Source organism: Perissodus microlepis, chromosome 13 (assembly GCF_051167445.1).
Source record: "Perissodus microlepis isolate ML-2025 ecotype Zambia chromosome 13, ASM5116744v1, whole genome shotgun sequence".
Lineage (NCBI taxonomy): Eukaryota > Metazoa > Chordata > Actinopteri > Cichliformes > Cichlidae > Perissodus > Perissodus microlepis.
Genome location: NC_140473.1, coordinates 19,099,532 through 19,122,378, shown reverse-complemented (window position 1 = coordinate 19,122,378; position 22,847 = coordinate 19,099,532). Strand labels below are relative to the sequence as shown.

At 44.6% G+C, this 22,847-nt stretch overlaps 1 protein-coding gene across 6 annotated transcripts in view; it reads right to left on the bottom strand.

Moving 5' to 3' along the window:
- The window catches only part of LOC146375051 (transcription factor COE3), a 67,293-nt gene that overhangs the window by 9,311 nt on the left and 35,135 nt on the right, over nt 1-22,847 (bottom strand). For 2 of the 6 annotated variants that reach the window (XM_084949075.1, XM_084949078.1), the window contains exons 7-11: nt 18,272-18,353; nt 16,137-16,278; nt 11,279-11,412; nt 11,009-11,135; nt 426-514 (exon numbers count right to left, since the gene is read on the bottom strand). In XM_084949075.1, the coding sequence (XP_084805201.1) occupies nt 426-514; nt 11,009-11,135; nt 11,279-11,412; nt 16,137-16,278; nt 18,272-18,353 (574 nt within the window). The remainder of the gene's footprint in view (nt 1-425; nt 515-11,008; nt 11,136-11,278; nt 11,413-16,136; nt 16,279-18,271; nt 18,354-22,847) is intronic. The other 4 variants (XM_084949077.1, XM_084949080.1, XM_084949076.1 and 1 more) reach the window with 2 other exon arrangements.

The window sequence follows — 22,847 nt, the reverse complement described above, 5'->3', positions numbered from 1 at the left end:
ATGCAGTCTTTGTCTATTAGCCGCAGTAAGACTAGGGGGTTTACGGCACAGGGTTCTGTAAACAAAAGATTAAACCAAATCGAGCTGCAGAAAATGAAAGGAAAACATGAGTGGGGTAATGAGGGTGCAGACGTCGTTTCTGACCAGATTACCATCTCCACAGACTACTGGAGAGGAAAACGCCTGATTGAGCTATTTTACCACACAGAGAGTTTACGCCTCTCTCCACACACAAAACCAATAGCATTACCACGCTGGTTAGTGGGTAAGCCACATATGTGAAGAAAATCTGTTAGAGTTTTGGGTCACACTGCTCTGCTTGGTTGTAATGTTGTTTTGTTTATTTGTCGAAGAATTATAACCCAGACCGCTCTGTGTCATTATGGTTCTTTTGGTTTTCAGTGCAGCAGAGACACTGTACTGACCTTTGGTAACCTCTCAGGGTCGCCGGGGTGTCTGGGGATGACCTTCTGCAGCCTCTGGAACCCATAGTCGATGGTTGGCTCATTCAGGGCTGAAAGAAAGACGAGAGAAGGTGAAAATTAGAGCATTGTGGGGGCTAAACTAATTGAGAAATGAGTTAGAGTTTACAGTAAAATAGTCATTTCCAAATCCAAACCTCAAGGGCCAGACAGTGTTTTATACGACACAAGTTCCTCTGACACTTGTGCCACTAAGTGCTATTCCATTAAAAGCCATGATGACCTACATCAGTCTGAGGATTCTTCAGAGGGGCCCTCCCCCTTTTTATCTGCTTGAGAATATTGACTAAAGCAAACTACATAGCGGCGGTCTTTTAATCTAACAGAGCCTTAATAATCTGTGAAAGGCTGTCCACACATTGATCTAGTGTAAGTTGCCGTCATTTCACCCTTCTGCACCAACTGTACTGCAACACTGGCCATGTGAAATACGGCAGCAGATCCCATGGAGCCATTAATCTCTCCCACCCCTCAAATAGTAATCTGGGGCATGAAGCATATTGGGCGATGAATCAGAGGCACAAAGTAAATGAATCATAACCCAGACTTTGGTGAGAGCAGGGCGTTTTATGTCTGACAGTCCTAATGGGTAATTGAAGGTTTCCTTACAGCTCCGCCTGATTCTAAACAATCATGTGTACACTCATAGGCAGGACAAGGCGAGGGAGGGAGGGCAGAGGAGAGAAGGAGGGGAAGAGTGGAAGAAAGGAGGAGAGCAGTGTAAAGGGGGAAGGAACGACTTAATAGAGAACATCACTTCTCAATGTAGATATCATTTTCAGGAGAGTAACTCCACCGAGCAAGGCACTTCATAAATCAATGGCTTTCTATGGAGACTAATAAGAGCTGCCTGCCTCTATTCATTGTTCAGCCTGTAATTTGGCCCATCACTCATTACTCAGCATGTAATTTCAGCATTAACACCGCACAGCTCGCTGAACCTGCTGAACACCAGAGAATGTGAAAGCAAGCAACCCCCCCCCCCCCCTCCCCCCCACAAACACACACAAACACACACACGCACATAGAGGCAGGCAGGGCCACTGGAGCACAAGCCAGGGAGTCAGGGCAGGAAAAGGAACATTTATGTTTCTCATTCTTTCTTTTGTACATCAGATACACATGCACAACCCCGAAACACACCCATAAGGCATACTGCACCTACTCACGCATACTTATGTTACTCACACACATACTTATAATCGAACACACCACTTGTGCTAAAACTCAAATACAGTAATTGCTAGCTCAACCGTGCTCAAGTGGAGCAGTTATGTGTTCAAGCATGGACAATGCAGGGTGATAATCGATAGCAAGGATCTGGCTTACAAATACAGTGATATTCAGCCTCATAGGCTGGACACACCTGAATAAACCCATGCCACAACAACATACACTGCTGGAAATCTGATTTGACATGTCATCATGCGTCCCGAAACGACAAAGGTCTGCCTTGGAATGTGGGGGAAAGCCATCTTCTCCTTAATAAAGGATTGATCTGCCGTATTGATCGTACATGACAAGGCTATAGCAAGGAATTTGCCCCCTTTCTTTTGTTATTTCCACCCCCCCTTCCCCTTCTTATCTATGCACTCTGGCAGTCCCGTACATGTGTGCATGTGTACACACACGAGTGTGTAGATGTGAGTGCATATGGCCGGCAGAGAGAGAGTGTATGTGCACGGCAGCCCTGCCAGACCCTGCTGCTCAGTGTGATGTAAATTGTGTATGTGTAAAAAGCACTCCATAATCAGGCCATCCATCATCAGAGGCTGTCAGTGGGCTCTCTCAGGGTGATACATCACGCTCTCCTGTCCTCTGCCTCAGTTGGGGCCTACACAACCCGCCAGGCATGCTGGGAACACAGCCGGAGAGACGTACAGTACAGGACAAGACCTAGGTTGGGAGAGGTGTTCTGTTTGATGTGCCTCTCCAGTGATAATGATGCCCTCCTGTAAATGCATGTTTTGGAGGGTAGGGTCTCCTTAATCCTTCAAATGTGGTTTATGCTGGATTTTGTCGACAGCTTTCACAGTTTATTACACACCTAAATATGGAGGAATTGAAACGCCTCGAACTAAACCGATATTAGATGTAAAGTTTTCTCCGTCATGGTTTAACACCTGGCAGAATCGGCTGCAGTTGTCGTCCAAGCATCAGGCATGATCTCTACATGTCGACATGTCACCATCTCATCTATCATGGAGATGATCTTTGTAACAACCCCGGCATAATGAAATTGGTGACACGGACCGCCATCTGCTATTGATTTCATGCAAATGCTTTTGACAGCTGATGGAGACTTGCATTAGCGCTAAACGGTGCTGTCAGTTGATGAGTTGACAGTTTTGTAGTCATAGCATGTACACTAGTGCAGACAGACACAGACAATGTCAATAATCCTGTAAGAGCTGCTGATGATATATACTGAGCACTTATATTCAATATAGACAATAAATGTGTTATGAGTGCAGTTGTTGCATTGCGCCTCACATTTTTTCTTTCAGGCAAAGATTTTCTTTCATGTGCTGAGCTTTTACAAGAATCATTGGGACTACTCGCCTTACTTTTCCTCACACCACACACATTGACAGCAGCCCCACCTCTTCACCTCATGTCTTTTTTAATCCTTGACACATCATTATGTTCCAACTTCACACTCTGTCGTAAACTTTACTCTCTTCTAAAGAGCAGCTCTGTGATGCCCCGGCATGACTCGATGCATGCCAGAATTTGTTTGCTCCTTCCAATACAATATGGAGAGAGAGGTGGGGTGAGGGTGTGGACAAAGCATGCCCCCCTCCCCCTAACCTCCTCCTTACCCCTCCTTGTAAGGCTTCTCAATCGCTGCAAGGAAACATGAAACCCTCCACACACATCCCATAAATCCTGAATTGGGTGGGGAGTCTAGCCGAGGGGAGGGGGGGCGGGGGGGGTGTGGACTGGAGGAGGTATGATACGGGTGGGGGGGTCGCTGGCACGTTCCAGTCACGCCCGCTTCCCGGCCCGCGGCCAATCAATACCACTTTCCTGTTTTAGAGGCGGGTAATTATGAGGTGGAGAGATTGTGTGACCTCTCACCCCTGCTGCATTACTCGCCTGATATTAAGATAAATTGCCTGATTTTGGGTAAACATATGCTGCAATTCAAACTGTCAGCACTGGTTTGCTCAGGGATAATTTGTATTGATCTCCTGGCTTCTTCCCCATTTTGCTTACTGACCTCATGGATAATTAGAGAAAAAGAGACACGGGGAGGTAAGGCAGGGCTTGCATTTGAATACTTTGCAGGAGAGATGAAGAGCACATGCGGGGGGGATGTTTGGAGGTGGCAGAGGGAACATTAGAGACTAATAGAATTTTCATTTTCTCTCATTTTCAGCTCAGATTTAGACAGGTTACGTGTTTTGTTCAATTATATCTCTTTTTTTCTCTTTCCCTGCCTGTCTTATATACACAGCGATGGCCTGGGGTTTAATTTCTGTCGTGATACAAATTTTACAAATATAATGAGACAACAAAGTGACGGCGAATACGTTTCAAGTTAAACAGCTGATAACAAAAGGATTTATTGCCATATGTGAGCAAAATTAGCATGGTAAGTGACGAAAGAACAGACGTGATAAAGAGTGTGCTTCCCCTTCACGAAGGTTTGGAAGAACATTTTTATGAATATTTCAGTAATTTTCTCTCTCCAGAGAGTGAATGATCATGTTTCAGAATATGAAGAAATGGAATGCATGACTCGGTGTGCAGCTGTGACCATATCATTTCCAATTTTGAATATCACGCATGCGCACGGGCATGCATGGCAGGCCTTCAGTGAGATTCCCAATCTTATTTTGATCTGATGCCTTAATCTGCCACCCTTTCATGCCACTAACACATTTTCTCTGAGAGCTCCTTTAGCCGCCTCAGTCGAGCCACTTTACTTAAAATGTAGAGTGGATGGCGTGTACATGGCATCTGAGTGTGGTCCGCTGCTCCTTCTCCATGTTCTCTAGAAATAGGACATGAGTAACCGCTCTACAAGAACACTGTAACATGGCCGTCTCTGGCAGCCAGAAGTGCTTACATGGCGATACAGCACAGTGTGCCCACAGTCCATATGAAAGCGGATTGAACACTTGTATTGGCTTACAGTATCGAGGTAAAAACATAGGGAAATGTTTGAGCAAAGCAGTAAATTTAAAGGAAATTGTTCCTTGTTAAGTCTATGAGCCTGAATGGAAGCTCGCACAGAGTACTAGCATTCCTGCCAGCCATTACAGCTTATTACGATAACTCTATCTTTCCAGGAGATAAAAACCTAGCCTTGTTGCCATTTGCCAGCTATTACTTTCGCTAATTATACTTAACTGCTTCGAGCTTATCTCCACTCCTCCTACACCATTGAGCAGTTATTTTTTTCTTTCCCCTTAACACAAATTAGAGGTGGAGTGGGAGTTGGAAAGGGGGAGACAGATAAACAGCACAGGCAGAAGTTCATTCAAGTGTTATTGCATTTGTGACTTGTCAAACAGTCTAACTGAAGCCTTCTAGGCACCTGCAGTCTGTTAGATGAATGCAGTTCACAACAGCATCAACACACATAACGACCTCTTCTCGTCAATATTTAACAGCTGCGGACGTAGGACGAGCGTATATCTTCACAGCGTTGCGTTAAGGAATTAAAACGGACTCCTGTGCGTACAAGGAAGGCGTGATATTCAGAAGTCATGCTGCTGCTCCTCAGTATAAATGTGTTCCAGTGTTGAGAGCAGAAAATACGCATGCAGACCATCTTAAAAAAAAAATCAACCAACACCAAACCAAGGCAAATTGAAATTTTCACAGCAAACCCACGCAAAGCAAACCTCATCTGTGTTAACACTGACCATATCATCTCCATCCACTGCAGCCAGTTATCACTCAGTGATTCCATCTCCAGCAGTCTCAAGATGAACAGGAAATTAAAATTTCAAAGATCTGCAGTTAAGATAAATCAATGGAGACAGATCAATGTTCATTGAAATTTCATGAACTTTGAGCCAATACAGATGAAAAAAACCCAGACAGTTACAGTCTCCAGCAGATATTGCTCCTGCAACAGATAAAATGTAATTAACACGCTTAAAAGGGAGCAATGTTACAGATTGCCCATCCATAATTCCAGACTCCCTTCATATCGGTGGTATTATTAGAAAGGGCCGAAGACACCTGTTCAATCCTCTTAGATGACATCTAAAGTACTTGTGCCACTTCTCTGAGGACGTCAGCGGACTTTCACACATTACCGGCCAACAGAAATCAAATGGGTTCCCTTCACAGCTGATTGCAAGCGCAAATTAATATTGTAAAATGAAGATCAATACATGGACGGGGCACAGATCGATGACGGCTAAATTACGGCCGCATTTTCCCCCTCATTCAAGATGAGTTGTGTTTTCCTCTCAAAGTCAATACCATGCTGCCTCCCTCATTCATTTCTCAATAAACTTGCCGATGAATTTCAATCAAAATGCGGCAGAGGAGGGGGCGGGAGGCTGGAGTTCTTTTAAAGCCCGTTGGGTGCAGATCATACTGAAAATGGGGCAAGAAGAGGAGGTAGAGAAAAAAAGAGGAGGAGGAGGAGGGAAAGATCCTCGTCTATCAAGAGCCCCCCTCCCTGCCTCCTGTGTCTATCTTTCCCGTGGCAGAGGACTGATGCTGTGACTTCGTGAGGACAATCCATTTTAAGAGCTATTACAAAACAGACCTCTAACGATACTGTGGGACAAAAAGTGGGTCCAATTAAAATTAAATCAATGAATACCATCCTTACTGGGAGAGAAAAAAGCACGCACCTATGCTTTCATTTTTCTCATGAAAGATAACCACAATGCATTTCACAGAGAGATGTAATGGAGGAAAATACATGCTCAACTGCAAGTGCTTATTTCAATCAATTTCCTGGAGCTGGATTTCACAGGTCACTTGCTGATAACACGCTGTGGAATAATGCCACAGTGTGCTTCTCAAAGCCTACCTGACAAGCTGCCTGACAGTGGGGGAGTGCGAGCACGTGTCACGTCAGCCCTCTAATTGGACACAAGGACCTTCCTCCGTGGAACCTTGTCGTGCTCCACACAAGCTCACAAGGCCTTCAAACCAGGCCCATCTAACTTGGCAATGAGTGTCTGCTCCACTCCCGTGGAGCTGGTGCTAAATATCAGAGTTGTAATGAGACAGGTAGGTATGGGGATATGGCTAGTGGATAACATGCTTTGACACATGCTAAAACTGTTGTGCCAACTGGTTACAACCCACGTGACTGTGGCAGTGACATTTATAAATGCCTATGTCATCTTTTCTCATTGTAGCAGTTCATACTGCAGGGGGATTTTCTTTTTCCTCCTTTAAATCAGCCTTTTTTAGAAATATCACAAATGTTGTGCGGAGTGGCTTTAAAGGGTGCGGAAGTATGAAGTCGTTTGGCGTGTGTGTTTCAAAGAGCTCCTCAAAAGCAGATCTGTTTACATACCTCCTTGAATGCCTTTGATTATAGCATATCTTTGCTGTAGGCCACACCCCGTCGCTGACCAGCAACCAACCGAGTACCAAACCCAACCCATCAGGACAGGAAATGAAAAGGAAGCGCCTCATCTGATCAGCTTCTAAGTCTGGAACTTCAAAGTGACGGCAGGGCGGAGAGGAGACGCAAGGATAGGGCCAATTCACGAGCTGGACAGCACAGGACCCTATCTGATGTGTTTTGATAAAGACGTCTGCATTTGTTTGTTTAATTTTTCCCTTTTTTTCCTTTTTTTTTTAGGGAGAGTAGGGTCCACCGCTGTAACACTGTGTTCCTCTTTCTAAGAGCGGAACATTAAGTGGGTTTAATTTTGGATTTGAGAAGTGGACTTCACTATTTATATCTCTGATTTGTGCATAGAGGTTGTCAGCTCAGTGTGGGTGCATGCATGTTGGAGACTGGCATTAAATAGTTTGACTTTCATAAAGCAGGAAGCTTTAGTGGAAGTGTATTTACAAAGAACCCTTACTTCTGCACTATCAACATCTCCCTTTTCCATCCCTTACAAGGTTGACATTTCTTGAGCTCCACCAGTATTGAGTGAAGCACACATGACCCCTTTGTCCTTATGTTGATGAATGACTGCCTCATACCCATTTTGTCAGATTTTGGTGCAGTGGAGTCGATAGCGTCACCTTGACGAGGAAAGTTTGTGATCCATCAGCCCTCAAGGCTGTCTGGCCACAACTAAGGCCTGGCAAGAACAGAACACTGTATGGGGGCATCCGCTTCATCCAAAAATCCTTCACCCAGTGTGTGCTGCAGTCTTGTGAGGTCGAACGAATGGCTCTTATTACTGCCGCTTTACAGTGAAGGGAGAAAAAAGAAAAAGAAAAAACACTTGACTTGTACTAATAGCTGCGAAGCCATGCTGGTCACCAAAGGTCTGAAGACGAAGCACCCTGTCAGTGCCCAGCTTGGGAAATTAGCAAATAATGTTCCCTTCCCCCTGACAAATGTGTGACAGCTCGCCTTCGCCAATCATTCTCTCCTAACGTTATGATGCATGTCCTGGATCCCCACTGGAGGATACAGGCGAAGTTTACTGACCCTCAATTTACCCATGACAAATGGGGTCCCGGTAAATGTGCGTTTTCTGGGGCGCGGAAGGGGTTCATTTTAAGCAATCCTGGTTATGTGGATGTCACTGATTAGGATAAATAGTGGCTGAGTGTGTTAGGACTGCTTGCAGAACCATATTACCAAGAGCCCGCATCGTTGCCCCTGGAGGGGAGCACTCGTGGAAACTTGGCCAAGATAGAAAACCAAAAGCTCTGATGCAATTAGGAGCTTAAATTGGATGAATTGTACACTCAAGTTTTTATTTATGATTTACTCTTTCATACACTTATGTAAGTATGCAATAAAAAGGTGAAAATGCTGCAAATGAGGCCAGAAAATTGAGACCTTTTAGTTTAGAAATATTTAATCTGGCCCGCACGTACAGGTTTTAGGGTTTAATAAAGTGAAAAGTATAATAAAGTATTGACTCAGATACAGCCAGGACTTTCTCCTTTTGATTTTCTACAACCTTGCTGACAGCTGGTTCTACCAGTCCTGTCCTGACCAATAGATAACCAATATATGGATTAGACAGAGGACAAATCAGCAAGCTCCAAGGGACGACAAGCTTTTTAGAAGGTAAAAGGTATAGACTGTAAAACATCAAAATAGGCAACAAGTCATTCCTTTAAAAATGTGCCACTTAAAGAACGGATATAAGCTATTTAAAGCAGTCGGTAAACTGCAGGCTTCTCAAGTTTTATATAGTATGTCTGTTTGTCTCATTAGTGTTTTAAACATTCAAGAGTCGATGCCAACAGGATTATTTGACATATACTACACCGTGCTCTCTTTCTGAGAATGGATTGTGAGTTTTGGAGCCGTTCCAGGGTGCTAACCCGAGTGAGGACATGTCCCTCTGCTGTTCGAATTGACTGCAGTCTCCTCTGTGTTGACTCTTGGTAATTTGTGATAATTTCTTAAATTGAGCGAGTTAAATTTCCACAATTAGGGTGGTGGTGCAAGAAGAGTCAACATAAAAAAAAAAAGTCTAAAAAGGCACTCCTCTCAAGCCGTGCTCTCAAGCCGTGCTCGAAGCCATATGCTTTGATAACTAGACCTTTGATATGCACACGGTGCTCTCCAATATGACACCGTACCTTTCTGTGCCTTTTAGACAGCACTGTGTCACTACATGCCCTTTTCAGCCCATGTAATGTGCTATTATAACTCCAAATCTATTTGCAAATGAAGTGCCATTTGCTCAAGAGTCAGAAACAGAAAGAAAAGCTATAGCTGGAAATGAGTTTCATTCTTAAATACAATATCTGCTCTCTTGCACTCAATGCATCAGCCAATTGTAATTTTAATGTCCGAGAGATGTAGCTAACATCCTTTTAACTACTGTACGTGTGGAAGCAGCGATATCTTTTTCTAGCGTTATGCATTCTGCTCTTTTAACGGTTTCGTTCTCTCAAGCGTCAACCCCTGTACAATCAGGGTAAGCCACATAGGGAATAGCAGAGCAGAGGAGCCAGACCTGTCTATTGGTGACTTTCTCTTTTAATTCACCACACTAATCAATTGTACCACCGTTGCCTCGAGGGGTAATTGTATCTTTATACTAACTGGAAGTGAGTAGGAACCCAGGGAAGACAGAGAAGAAGAATGGTGGGAAAAAAAAACAACAAAGATAGGGAGAAGGGGACACGTTTCCCCAGTAAAACCTGATGGTAATCATCCCAATCCGCTTAGCCTCTGTGACTAATGGGGTCTGTTCTTAAGGGACCTGGCACTTTCACTAGGGTGCTATAGAAGCCATTAATGTCTTAACTTATACACCTTCTCAGGGCTGCACAGTAACACATGTACACACACACACACATTTCCCCCTCACTCACTCTCATACAAATACACACATACACTTACGCAGCCACACTACACTCCTGTTTCATTATCCCAGTGCCTTGTTGGCCTCTGCTCTGCTCCTGCTAGGGAGGTTAAATGCAGGAGAGCTGGGCCAGACTGCACGGTTGGAGGAGAAGGGGACGGGTGGTTGGGGGTGGTGGTGGAGGTGGTGGTGCTGGAGATTTTAGAAGTGGGAGGGGGGACTTGATGAGAAACAGCTGCCCCAGGATGGAGGGGTCTGGATGGGGATTTTGGGTGAGGGAGTTGGGGGGGGCTGCACAACCCTGGCCTTGAGCGTAGCAAGGCCAGGGTTGTGCTTGGAGGCTTGGGAGTGCAGGGGGAAGTGTGAGTGCCTTGACGCACCACCATTTCATTCTGCCCATCAGAGTTGGAACAGTCAGAGGCTTCCAGGTCAGACAGGCTCTGACCCCCAGAACCTCTGTCTCCTCACCAATGATGACAGATAAGACCACCACTTCCTTCTGTTAGCCAAGATAATCAGATCCTTTACTTAGAGTGTGACACACACACTCCCCTTCTCTCTCACGTACATATCTCTCCCTCTTTGCCGTTAATTCTCTCCTATGAATTCATGTTCAGCATACATGAGAATAACCAGATATATGTGTGCACTTAACCTACAGTAGATATGGCTTTTCTAATCTGATTTATTGTAAGAAAAAAAGAAAGAAATCACATTTTGGCTTATAATAAATTGGCTCATTAGCAGAAAGCATTATCTGTCTCACTAAAGAACAGATAAAGAGAACTGGCAGAAATAACTTTCCTGACAGCTTGATTCTAACGGAGCTTGGCAACGACCTTGTATGGTGGCAGGTCAGAGAGGGATCGAGTTGCACTTGTAGTCGCCCCCCTCCACAACAGCTTTTCACGAGCAGTGCAAATCTCACACATTCAACATTCAGCAAGTCGGACGGTTAGTTCATTATTAGTGCCTGGACTTAAGGCTGGGGGCTCCATCCAGAAGGAAGGGGGAAAAGCGGGGGTACATGAATAAGCCTGTAGAAAAAGGGAGAGCAGGGTGGAGGAAGTTTTGACTCACCGGTATAGACGAATCTTCCAGGGGCGCCTTTGCAGAACTGCTTAGACTTGTAGGACAGCGTTACTTCCACAACACCGGGAATGTGCCGAGGTGGAGTCTGGACGCGGATGGCGTGGGGAGTTATGAGCTGGATCACAGAGATTAAAAAAAGGCAAAAGAAAAGAGGGTATAAGCGGTCATTACTTGCTAGAAAGTTTGTCTTAATAATTATTATTCTAATATTGTGAATGGGTTTCAATTGAGTATAAAATGTGAAATTCTACATCGTACCTCACTCCATACAAGCATGGTGCCGAACACAACTTGTAGGCCATCGAAGAAGTTGTCCCCTATGAGGATGACAGTGGCACCTCCAGTGGTCCATCCCTCGCTGGGACTGATAGCCTTGATGCATGGGGTGGCTGCTTATCCAAGACAAAGAGAAGAGCAAATTCAGCACCTAAGCTTCAACACTAGGCCTCACGTCTCCTTCCACTCAGACACATTACTGCGCCACCTCTACGTTGAGCCCTCCATATCTCTCTCACAAAAGACATATCATGGAAATTGCCCCTGGAAAAAAAAATGATGGATTTGTCCTTTAAGGCACGAGAATCAAAATCATTTATCAGTGCGCTGGAGTGGTGTAGTTAAGCAGACCCTTCAAATGGTCCACTTCACAAAGGCTAAACGCCAGGCTCACCAGGAAAATGATTTGATGGAGCAAATTATGTGTCAGGGCAAATGTAGCTATCAGAATTGATTAAGCATGCACCCGCATGTACAGTAAAATTTCAAAGTTGAACACATCTTAAATGAGTCAAGAATACAGGCTGTTAAAGTGGAAATGACAAGCTAAAGCTTTGCTGGTTCATGTTATTTCATTACCTTTGTTCTTCATGTGCAGTACAGTGCAGGCGGTGAGCGTAGTTTCAGGTTTCATAACGTGAAATGCACTCATGAATTATTCAGATTGTGTTTTTTTTTTCTCTCTTTTTGTGATCGATTCAATCCATTTCATATTGTTTATTACAATGCTTTTCATCTGGCATGACTTCTGCTACGTAGCTATGCCATTCATCAACAGTCTGGGTTGTTATTATAATCTAATTTGAGTGATCTGGTGCCTCACATTCACTGTCATTTGATGCATTACCTTAATATGGTGCTCAGCACAACACTGTGTTTACAACAGAAATAGCATGACAGCTAGCCATAAAATAGCAATATCAAATTTAATCTATTTCCATCAATATCTTTTAATACACTATGAATTGTGCATGTTTTCCCTTATCCTCAAAATACGAGCAACTATTTTGCAAGTTCCTTTTTTTTCTCTCCCCTTTACAAGCTCACTTCTAAACCTCTATTATCCTTTCCATCCAGTAAGTAAATCACAGTCAGCCATTGTTGTATGGATCACCTCAGACAAGACATCTCCCTTTGTTTGCCTTGCTGTTGGGTCTGTTCAGGTCATGTTTGCTCTCTCTCCGTGCCCATAAAGTGCACACACACACATTGGTACTACAGGGAATCTGACTTTAACAGGCGCTGTTGACTTCATGCTAATCACCTCGTACAGATTTTCATTTGTGAGGCCTGGAGGAGTGACATTTGCTTTCCTTAATTGCGAAGCAGAGCGTCTGAAAGAGGACCAACCCTCTATGGGCATGCTGGGCCCCCTCTAAGGGCCTGACCTTCATCAGTGCGGACGATTACAGCAAATAATTCACCCTTCAAAATTACTGTAAACAAATTGACTTTGGGGATGAGAGAGCGAGGGGGGCAGGAAGGAGGAGGAGGCAAGAAGTGGGCCTGATGGTGACGGTGACTGTTGGGGGGCAGCTGCAGCCTGGAACCTGCGACACGCATACACAATCACGCACACACGCACACACAGGCGCACGCACACACAGGCGCACGCACACAAAACCACACACATGCAGACGCACTACCTCGGAAATCCCAGTGCCCCCTCCCACACGCAGAAGGACCCATGGTGAGGCAGCGACTGAGGCCCTAAGCCGTCCACCCTTCTGCCTAAAAATTTGCATATGTCTCAATGCACAGACAGAGAGGGAAGCATGTGCTGAATGGGGACCGTGGCGAAGTGGATTACACAGTCAGCGCAGGCGATCTGATGACAGACACGCACAATGCCCCCTCAGCAGATGATAGGCATCATGAGGAGTGGACGGATGAGGATGCAAAGAGCCGCCCTGCCGCTCTGAGTGTTGCACCACTAAGTCTTTTGCAAACTTTGGGCTACAGCTGAGGAAATTCACTGAATTTGAATTCATATGTCATGGCTTATTTTGGGGGCTCTTTTGTCTCTCTCTCTGTGTTTGCTAAAACGTTACCCATGTCCATTTTTGTTTGTTTGCTTGACTTTTTTTCCCCAAGATCGCCTTCGCTGTGAATTGATCGCGGGGTGCTGATCTGGGATCTGCTCTAATCTTTGTCGTTTCTGGTTAGGGTTAGCCGCGGAGGACGTCAAAACCGATCCAAGATCTGAGCGGAGGAGGTCCTAGCTCTAGTATTGTGACACTCAAACAGGTCTGATGTGGCCCCGTGAAGCCGTCCTTTGTTCTGCCTGCTGAAATGTGTTGTAATTGTGCTGTGGGATGTCCAGATGGTCGGTTGATAGTGCAGCTGATGGGATTATACCTTTTACCTCTCCCTGGGCCATCTGTTCCCTTTGACTCTCTCTCTCTCTCTTTCTCTCTCGCTCACTCTCAGCCTCTCTCTCTCATACTCTCTCCTTCTCTTTCTCCTTTCCTCCTCTCCTTTTTCCCCCCTTCTTTTCTCCTTCTCTTTCTTCCTCTTAGGCCCAGCAGTCTGGATTCACTTGTCTTTATTGCATAAACCCTAACAGCATTACAGCCACTTGGCATGCAAATGAGGCAGGCGCTGCAGGCTCTATGCTGAGTCTCCTATATTGTCTGGGGCTCTATAATGGTGGAACTGAGCTAAGGAACGTGTGTGTGCGCGAGTGTGTCTGAGTAAGTGAGAAAGAGAGAGAGAGAGAAATTCTGTGTGTGTCAGTGCTGGTTGTTCGTGTGTGTCTGTGTGTGTGTGGGGAGAGGGGGGGGGGTGCTCTGTGTGAAAGACTCAGCTATTTGTGAGCATGTTTATGCACCTTTGAGCCTGAATCTATACATGTTTGAGTGACAGGCAGTCACAAAGAACATCCATGTCTGAATGCATAATATGCTTGTTGTGTGACAGTACACACAAGTGAACAAAAATGTCACATGGCGAGATTCAGTCTGTCATCCACAGGCTGTGGCCCCTCTTTGCCAACAGGGGGCAGCACTTCTTGATCAATGCAAGGCAGTCGGTGCAAGTGCGGTGTGAGCCGAGAGGAAGGATACCTCTGTGTTTCAGCCACACAGTCAGTCAGCCAGTCACATATCTAAGGCTTCTCGCCCAGTGAACTCCCAAGGAAGAATGTGTTGCTAATTTAAAGCATGCTGTCTGCCTGCTAGTTGTCAAAGCAGTGTGGAGGACATGGCTGGAATTACATTTTATGACCGGCTCTCCTTTTCTCATGTGTCACATTTCTGTTTGTTAAAGGTGACGCAAACAAAGTGAGCAATCGCAGTTGATGCATGTTAAATTAGTTTGTTATGGAGCCGAGCCTAAGAGGGAGGGAGGGGAAAAAACAAATCTCAACTTGTGTGAGCACACACAGTTAAGCAGAGGGAAGGTGTATTAAAGTTATTAGACAAAGACATGTTCAACTGGGCGGTTGACAATGGCTTCTTTTCTTGCTTTACGGGGTGTCACTCTGCTGCTTTGAAGAGTGTGGTGAAGGGTAGAATAAAAAAGGATGGGTTAGGGTAACCTGTAAAGAACACGAGCGTGCACACACGCACACACACACAACGCAGGGGGTCCCATGGGAGCGGGGGAACATGGAGGCGAGGGCTCAACCTCTTTAATTGCTCTCCTCATTAAGAAACTGGTTGCTAGGCGATCCACACCTATCGTGTCATAAACGTGAAACACACAAACAGAATGTCAGCGAACATAATGACTTTGGTGCTCCGGGCAGGACTTTAATTATTTGATTTTGTTCTCCAGTAGAGGAGTCATTAATAAAGACAAAAACAAATAGATTAGCTTTTCCCCCACTAGGACTGGAGAGCACTGAGATATATTAATTGTCTGGTCTTTTTTTTTCGTTTTCTTTTTTGTATTAGTCGTTGTTGTATTAAACATTACATTTGCTTTTGGTGATAGAACCATTAATGCCCATTAATGTGTAGAGAAGCTTGTTTTAGTCAGTGGTGTATATAAACTGTTTGCCTAGCCATAATTGGCCCTTGAAATCTGAAAATAAGCAATTTGCACAATTGGGCTAAGTCAGTTAACTTTTCTTTTTCTTTTTTTTTTCTTGCAGTCTTTCAGCTGTGTGTGCTCCCATCTGCAAGCGGAGGCCACAAGGGTCAGAAGGTTATGTTTAGTGCATTTTACTTTTTGGATTTCCCATGGTTTGGTGGTCCTACTTTTCTCTCTTTTGGCTGAGAAGGCAATCAGTCTATCATATGGAATCAGTTGGAAGAAAAACAGTAAGTTCTGTTTTTCTCATAGGCCACCCCCCACACCCCTTCTCTCTCTTTCTCTCTGTTTCACACACACACACACACACACACACACACTAGCAACCCCCCTTACCTCCCCCCTCTTTTCTGTCTTTCTCCTTCCTCCCCCTGTTTCAGCTCTCTCACAGCTAAAACGGCAGAACCCAGTGGCAGGAAATTGACCTCACAGCCAAATTCTTCAGCAATTTGATCATGTTTCACATTGGCTTTTAAGACAAATGTAGGTGCGTTAGGAGACTGGAAGTAGTATAACATTTTAAAAGAGTGAATTAGTCAGAGTATTATCATCTTCGCTGGCGATACTGAAATGATAAACACTGACTAATGCATGTTGCTTCCAATCAAGACATAACAGCAGGTATGAGTGAGGCCAAAAGCAACTTAAAAAGTGAAAAAAAATGAAAGTGATGGAGGAACGAAAGCTTCTAAGCAACTAGAAGCAACTAGGTGTGTGATCTGGGAGGAAAAAAATGGGAGGATGTCTGAAAGAAACTATGAGAAAAAGGAGCGTAGCAAATTATAAGATGTAAAAATGTGCCTACCATTCTCCAGATAAGGAGGCGTACCTTCTGAAGGGTCGAGTCTGCGAGCCCTTCGCCCATGCTTGGAATTGTTGTGTACAAACATGTTGTCAGAGACAGCCAAGACATGGCCGTCCACATTGACGGTCGTCGATACGACAACCTGCGAGAGGAATAAAAGCAAAACATGTCATTGAGCAAGTTTGAAGGTGATAATAGTACATTTTTAGTAAAGGTTTAGGGACATTCTGAGGGATAGTTTGTTGTGTCCAGGTGCTAAAGCTCATGAATTGGTTGTCCTCTTTGGACAGATCACATTACATCGACCTCCCCTCCCTGCCATTTCCTTTTTTCTTTTTACTGTCGTGCATTTGTGTACAGCTAATTGACATTTCGATCACTAAAATACCATTTCCGTTTACCCACTCTACCAACTGTCATCATAGGCGAAGCTCGGTATTATTGATCAGCTTGTCCATCTCTTTGAGGATGGAAGGCCTCCCTTTTAAAATATTACTGGAGTCATTAGCAACTGAACAGTGCTCTATCCCATCTCTCAGCAAACATTTTACTAGGATCAAATTCCAAGCCATACTCCATATTTCATAATGCTTATTTTTGTTGTTGTTTTTTTGGCTACCACATTCCAAACAGTGAGCCACATGTGAATGGCCAAAGTGTTTCTGAGCCGGAAACAGAGAGCCCCTCTCAGGTTTGCTTCGCCGGTAAGTGACCTCGGTGTAGCAGTGGAATTTAGGGGGGTGCTTTTTTTGGTTGGTTTGGGGTAGGTGGGGGTATAGGGAGAGGAGGGGAGAGAAGGGGAAGTGAAAGAGCTCCATTCTTGTGAGCAGGTTCAGAGCTGGGCCAAGCTGAGGATGATGGATTGGGCCCTTTCTGGCCTCCAGCTGGTTTTGGGGGTAATAAGAAGAGTGGAAGGCATGCAGAATACACAACTTTAGCCAGAGAAACACCTACGGTGGCACATCTGGGAAATCTATTTAGGGCAAATGACATACTAACTGCTGGAATAAAGGCAATCAATGATAATAAAAAGTAAAAACATCTTCTGTTTTGGGAAAATAATATAGTTACACAAAAAGAGTGATGCACAAAGTTCTTGCATTCCTTTTGACATATAGGAGTGAGAGGTGAAAGCCCTTGGTGGCTGTCACGCATCAGTCCACATTCAGCCTGAGGGAAGATTTGAAGAGGCAGGGGAGGTCTGATGGTAGTGACATCAGGAGGGGACACCCTGTCTTGTCTGTTTCATATCTGGGCTTCCTCCTGGAGGATGCTGGCTTATGTGTCTATCACAAAACAGTGCTGCCAGTGACGACCGCCCTCCTGTAGGCTGTCGTTACCCTGATAGGACAAATCACACTAAACTCTCACTGTCTCACCTTGACCTAGTGGGCTGCTTGTGGTGATGTGGGCTGCTGAGTAGGATAGGTAGACAAATGGAACAACAGGGAGTCAATCATTTTAAGGCTTAACTATTTGACACTTTAGATAAGACTGAGTTAAGAGACGGTAAAAATGTATTTTAACTGGCAGCATTTTGTTAGCTTACAATAATGTTTTATTATTTTTTTAAAAAGCATGGTTTTGACATAAAGTACATGCATATGTGGATAAACATATATGCAAGGGTTCCTAGCGTGTATCACATCTATCTATATGTCTACGTGTGTGTGTCTGCCTGTGGGCGTGCTTGCAGATATGCGTGTGCAAGAAGGTATGCGTTTCCGCTGCCAGACAGTTCGTGAGTTAACACTGTTGTTACATTTGGTTGGATCGTCCTCCCCTCTGTGCAGAGGCTCAGAAAGCTGTCAGGGACACAATTGATGGCACTCTTAAATCCTATATCCTTATTTGTGTCAGATGGTATTCCCTAATAAATATTCTGTCCAAGAGCACACAGGACACAAAATCCCTCTCTCTCTCTCTCTTTGCCTGGTTTTTGCCTCCTTCAGTGCCAATAATAAAAATGTATTCATATGTGAATCTGTGTCAGTGTGACTTAGTATAGTGGAGCAGCTGTGGCTGTGCATTTGCACACCTGTGTGTGTGAGAGCGTGCGTGTCTGCAAAAAGAGAGCGAGACAGTGAAAGACAGGGACAGAAATAGAGCATATGTGTGAAATAGTTTTCAGTCACCTGGAATCTGCGCATGTCTCGTGGATTCCCTGCATTCTTCAGACAGTTCTGATTGCACTTGAGAAAGAACTTTAGGAAGAATCTGTGAGAGAGCAGAAAAGAAAAAGCAAAAATATTAATTATACTTTTGAAGCTGGAATTTTAGCTGGCGAGGTGACAGAATATTTCAACAGGATTTCTCAAGCACACCCATTTTCCACATTCATTCATTCACCGTGTGTGCATCACGGTATCTCGGTTTGAGAAGTCGCACTCTTTATTATTCTTTCAAAATCTAGAGCTGTTTGTGATCTCATCCTCTCACCTGAGTTCACGGGTCTTTCCCAACTCCCATCTGCCACTAACATATAGGAAGTCACTTGATATTCCACCCACCGCTTTAATCCCAGGACACCCCCTGTGCAATTAAAGTTCTCCTGTTCAATAGGGAAGCAAATGAGGCCCACCTGTGACCAGGTCTTGTTTGAAGAGCATCAGGGATAAAGGACCTAACAAGGTGAGAGCGCGCCACAAAACTTATAGTCCTGTCAGGCAATTAGGCGGACACTCCTGGGACCACCGTATGCCACACACACACACGCGCGCACAGACAGACACACATACACACACATAACGCATACACACACCCATGTTCTTGTGGGTGGGTGAGGCAATTATGCCACAAATTACAACCTGGCTAATCGTCTCTGAACAAATGTCACGTCTGAGTGAGATCTGGGCTTGCTTAGTTTGTAAGCCGTCTTCTCAAGTCTTGCTGAATTTATTGATAAGCCCTCGTACTGAGAGTTGTATATCAGATGAGGCTTTACAGACATCAAATAGTTAAAGAGAGGAAAACTAAAAACAAGACCAATAAGAGAAATTATCTCAGATGTAGCCCATTGTGTAAAATCCCGCACAACCACACAGAATAAACAATGAAATCGACTTGTTGTTTTTGCAAATTCTCCCCACAGAATCATGACTGATTGCGCCTTTGCTTTCTCCGATTCATTATAAATACAGTGCTGTGATATTTATTTTTCATCACATTGCACTAGCATTACTATATGCAATACTGCGGTTTTCATTGTAATACTAACTTGACTCACAGAATTGCAGCGGCTCATTGGATTACCATAGATTGCACCATAGATTGCACGGACATTTCATTCAGCTAAATACAGTGGCTTGTGTGGCCTGCGAGGACGCTTTCACAACACTTAAGACTTCTCGTTCGCCCAGTGGGATCCTGGCCAAGCCATAAATCAGAGTCTGAAATGACCCTTCTAACCCCGGCCACATTAACACATGCACTGGTCATTTAGAAGCGTTCTTCGATAGACTCCTATACCTTGTGCTTCGCGGAGGGCCCAGGAGGGAGAGGAGAGGTGAGAAAATATTTTCACTCCACATCCAAGAAGCTTTGGCTTGGACATCAATAAAAGACGTTTTAACCCATGCCAGAATGCTGATTGCCTGTCGGTGTGTGGTGAGGCCATAAAAAACCTGACTTGTCATTAGTGCATTTCGCTTGATTGTGTTCACTGTGTTTTCGGGTTGCATCTGTTGGCTGATCATCAAAATGACCATTATGTACTCTAATTCCCTGACCCTGTTTTTATTTCCCCAAAGAGCCATAATGTAGAGCAGCAGACATCTGCGGAAAGCAGACCTGAAATACGACTTTTATTTGTCTGTCGCCTCTCATATAGATTGGGCAAGGCGGGTGGTGCGTATTTGTGTGCGCGCGTGCACACATCTACATGCATATGTGCGTGCAGGCATGCGCACGTACATCCATCACCGGTTGGTAAACAATTTATGTCAAAGCAAGAGATAGAATATATTTCCCAAGCAATGCATTGACTTCATAAAAGAAACACATTACTTTCAGAGTTAGTCTTGTCTCTTTTCTGGGATACTTTAATGCTTTTACATACTGTTCCCACTACAGCAAAACCAAAAGTTAAGAAACAATAAACACAAGAAATTGAGCGCCCACGCTATCATAAAGTAGCTCCTTTATGTTTACTGTTATGAAGGCAATTAAGCACAATTTCTCTCCTAAAAAGATAAGCTTAATTTTCATAGTCCACAGCAGTGGCAGCGCTATAGCATCCATTACATTTGAGTTGGTTAAGATTCTCCATGAGCACAGTGCAAATTGGTCCTTGGTGAAAAGGAGAGCAATTAAGACAAGGCCCCTCTCTCTCTCTTTTACTTCTTAAATATCTACAGAAGTTTGTGCTGGTGTTTTGGCACGCACAGAGACAAAAGGAGGTTGTTTAATTGTTTTTTAATGGGATATCAAGTCGTCGCTGCCATTAGATGTTGGCAATGGAGGGCAAAGGGGGATAGAGAGAAAGAATGAACTGCAATTAGGTTTGATTAAAGCTATCCTTCTCAATAATCAGCTGTTCTGACAGGACAGGGGGACCCTGGTGGCCGCTGAGATGGAGGAAGGTGTTGAGTGATATTAAGGCCAATGAAGGGGATATTAACATGGCTAATTAAAGCTCTTCCAAAGCCGGGAGAGGAGGCTCTCAGTGGACCGCACTGGATGAAATAATCGGCCAAGGCAGCTATCAGTTGGAGGAGAGCGAGAGAGAGAAAGGGTGTATGGGAAGGGGTGGGGTGGGCTGGGGTGTAGTCCATCTGAGAGAAAGAGGGGAGTAGAGGGAAGGAAAGAGGGAGGCGTAGAGGAAAACTATGAAGTGTGAAGGAAGACAAAGAGGAAGACATTGACAGGCATATAGAGAAAGACTTTCGGTGTAGCCACAGAAGCTCATTCTGACATCAACCCTCTCTGTCTGCATGCCCGAAGTCTACCAGTATAACTAAGACCTGACATCAGCTTTTATCTCCGACAGCTAGTCATACAGGTCCACAAATCAACATTAAAACAATCCTGCTCATGCCTTGGTCTAAGGCAATTAATACGATTCTCCTGTAGTACCTCCATGCTCGCCCACTGCTGAAGCTACTAATCATGCCATAATGATTTCTCTCCCTCTGGTCAAAGGGGAAATAGATTGTCTCTTTAGTAATGCAGCAGGCTCTGCGCCTTCCACTCCCTGGCTTCACAGACCCGGTAATTGAGGAGAAAAAGGCCGACTTTGGCACTTTGACTGATTTGAGGGCTGCTAGACCCTCTTATCTTTACTCTGATCATTTTAGGCTGACACTCAAAGGAAGACCCATCGCCCTAATTCTAGCTCACCCTCTCCCATCATCAAACAGAAGAGGAATAGGAAAAAAAGAAGAGAGGGAGAGGGGGAAAAAAACAAACAGGCGAGGTGAGGAAGGCCCTCTCTTGTTTAAATGACCAACTTAATTGCCGGGTTGATGTCACTCATGCATAAATGTCCATTCCTTTGATTTGAGTGAAGAGGGCAAATAAGGATAATGTTGTATTATTAAGAAGACTCTATCGACAGTGGAGGCTCGCTGTCCTGTCAATTTCATTCACATTTTTTTATCCATTTCTTTTTCGGATTTTCTTATGACTTACAAAAAAAAGTCAGCTTTTTTTAAAAAGTGTTTTCACCCACCAGTTTCTTTAGTTGCTTACATGAGGATATATTTTCCGTTCTCTAATAGTACACCTTGTTCTTATTGTTCAAAAGAGCTTGCCCATATTTACTTAGGCTGCTACACAATACACTGACAGATGGCCATGGTTTCTGTAAGAGTCAGGTATTGACAACTCTAAGCTCCTGATTGGTGCCCCGGCACTAATGACTAGCATGCAGTGTCCACAGCCGGCAGCCATGACAGTGAGGTCATCCGTTGCAGGGCGGTGAGTATCGATCACCACCCAGCTCCAGCCCATCAGGCCCCAGCTGCCTCCCAGACTCAATGGGCCCCTGTTACAGGAGCCCTGTAAGAAAACGGTTCCCAACACCAGACTACAATCTGCTGACACCAGATCTCTACGCTGAGATAGTAGTACACGGGTCAATAGCGTATCGGATTTCCAAAACGCCAGGGTCTTAATGTCAAGCTTCCTGCCTTCCCTACCTACTGCTCCAGTTATTAGGCACTTCACTGAACTGCATTCAGATCCCTGTTGTGACAAGGCGGAGCAGGTAAAACGAGAAATAGAGACACTTATAGATCTTAATCTTCCCGAACACTTATTTATGCAACTGAGTGGGCTCGGATATATGTGCCAGTTAAGTCCCTGGGAGGGTGAACTGAGCTCCGTGGCCATTCCCGTCGTATTCATGTTTGCCACTGTCTTCTCTCGTCAAGCAGAGCTGTTTTTCTCGCCTTAGCTGAAGTAAACCACAGCACATTAACAATATTTGCTCTACCCCTGTACAAGCGCCAAGGGACCAGACCCACAGATCCTATCACTTCTTTATCGGGGAACAAGTGCCTCACTATCCAACCTTATTGGGTTTGGAAGATTAACCCCTTCCACTCACGGGCTCTGCCCGTCTCCTCCGAGAGCAGCAAGGCAGATGTCACTGTGATTATTATTGTTCGGCATCAAATATCCCAACAACGTGTCTCAAAGAATTTATTGGGTATTTCCAAGGCCTTTTTTGTTTTCATTTCTTTATTTTTTCCTGCTGCTATTGTCAGTTCA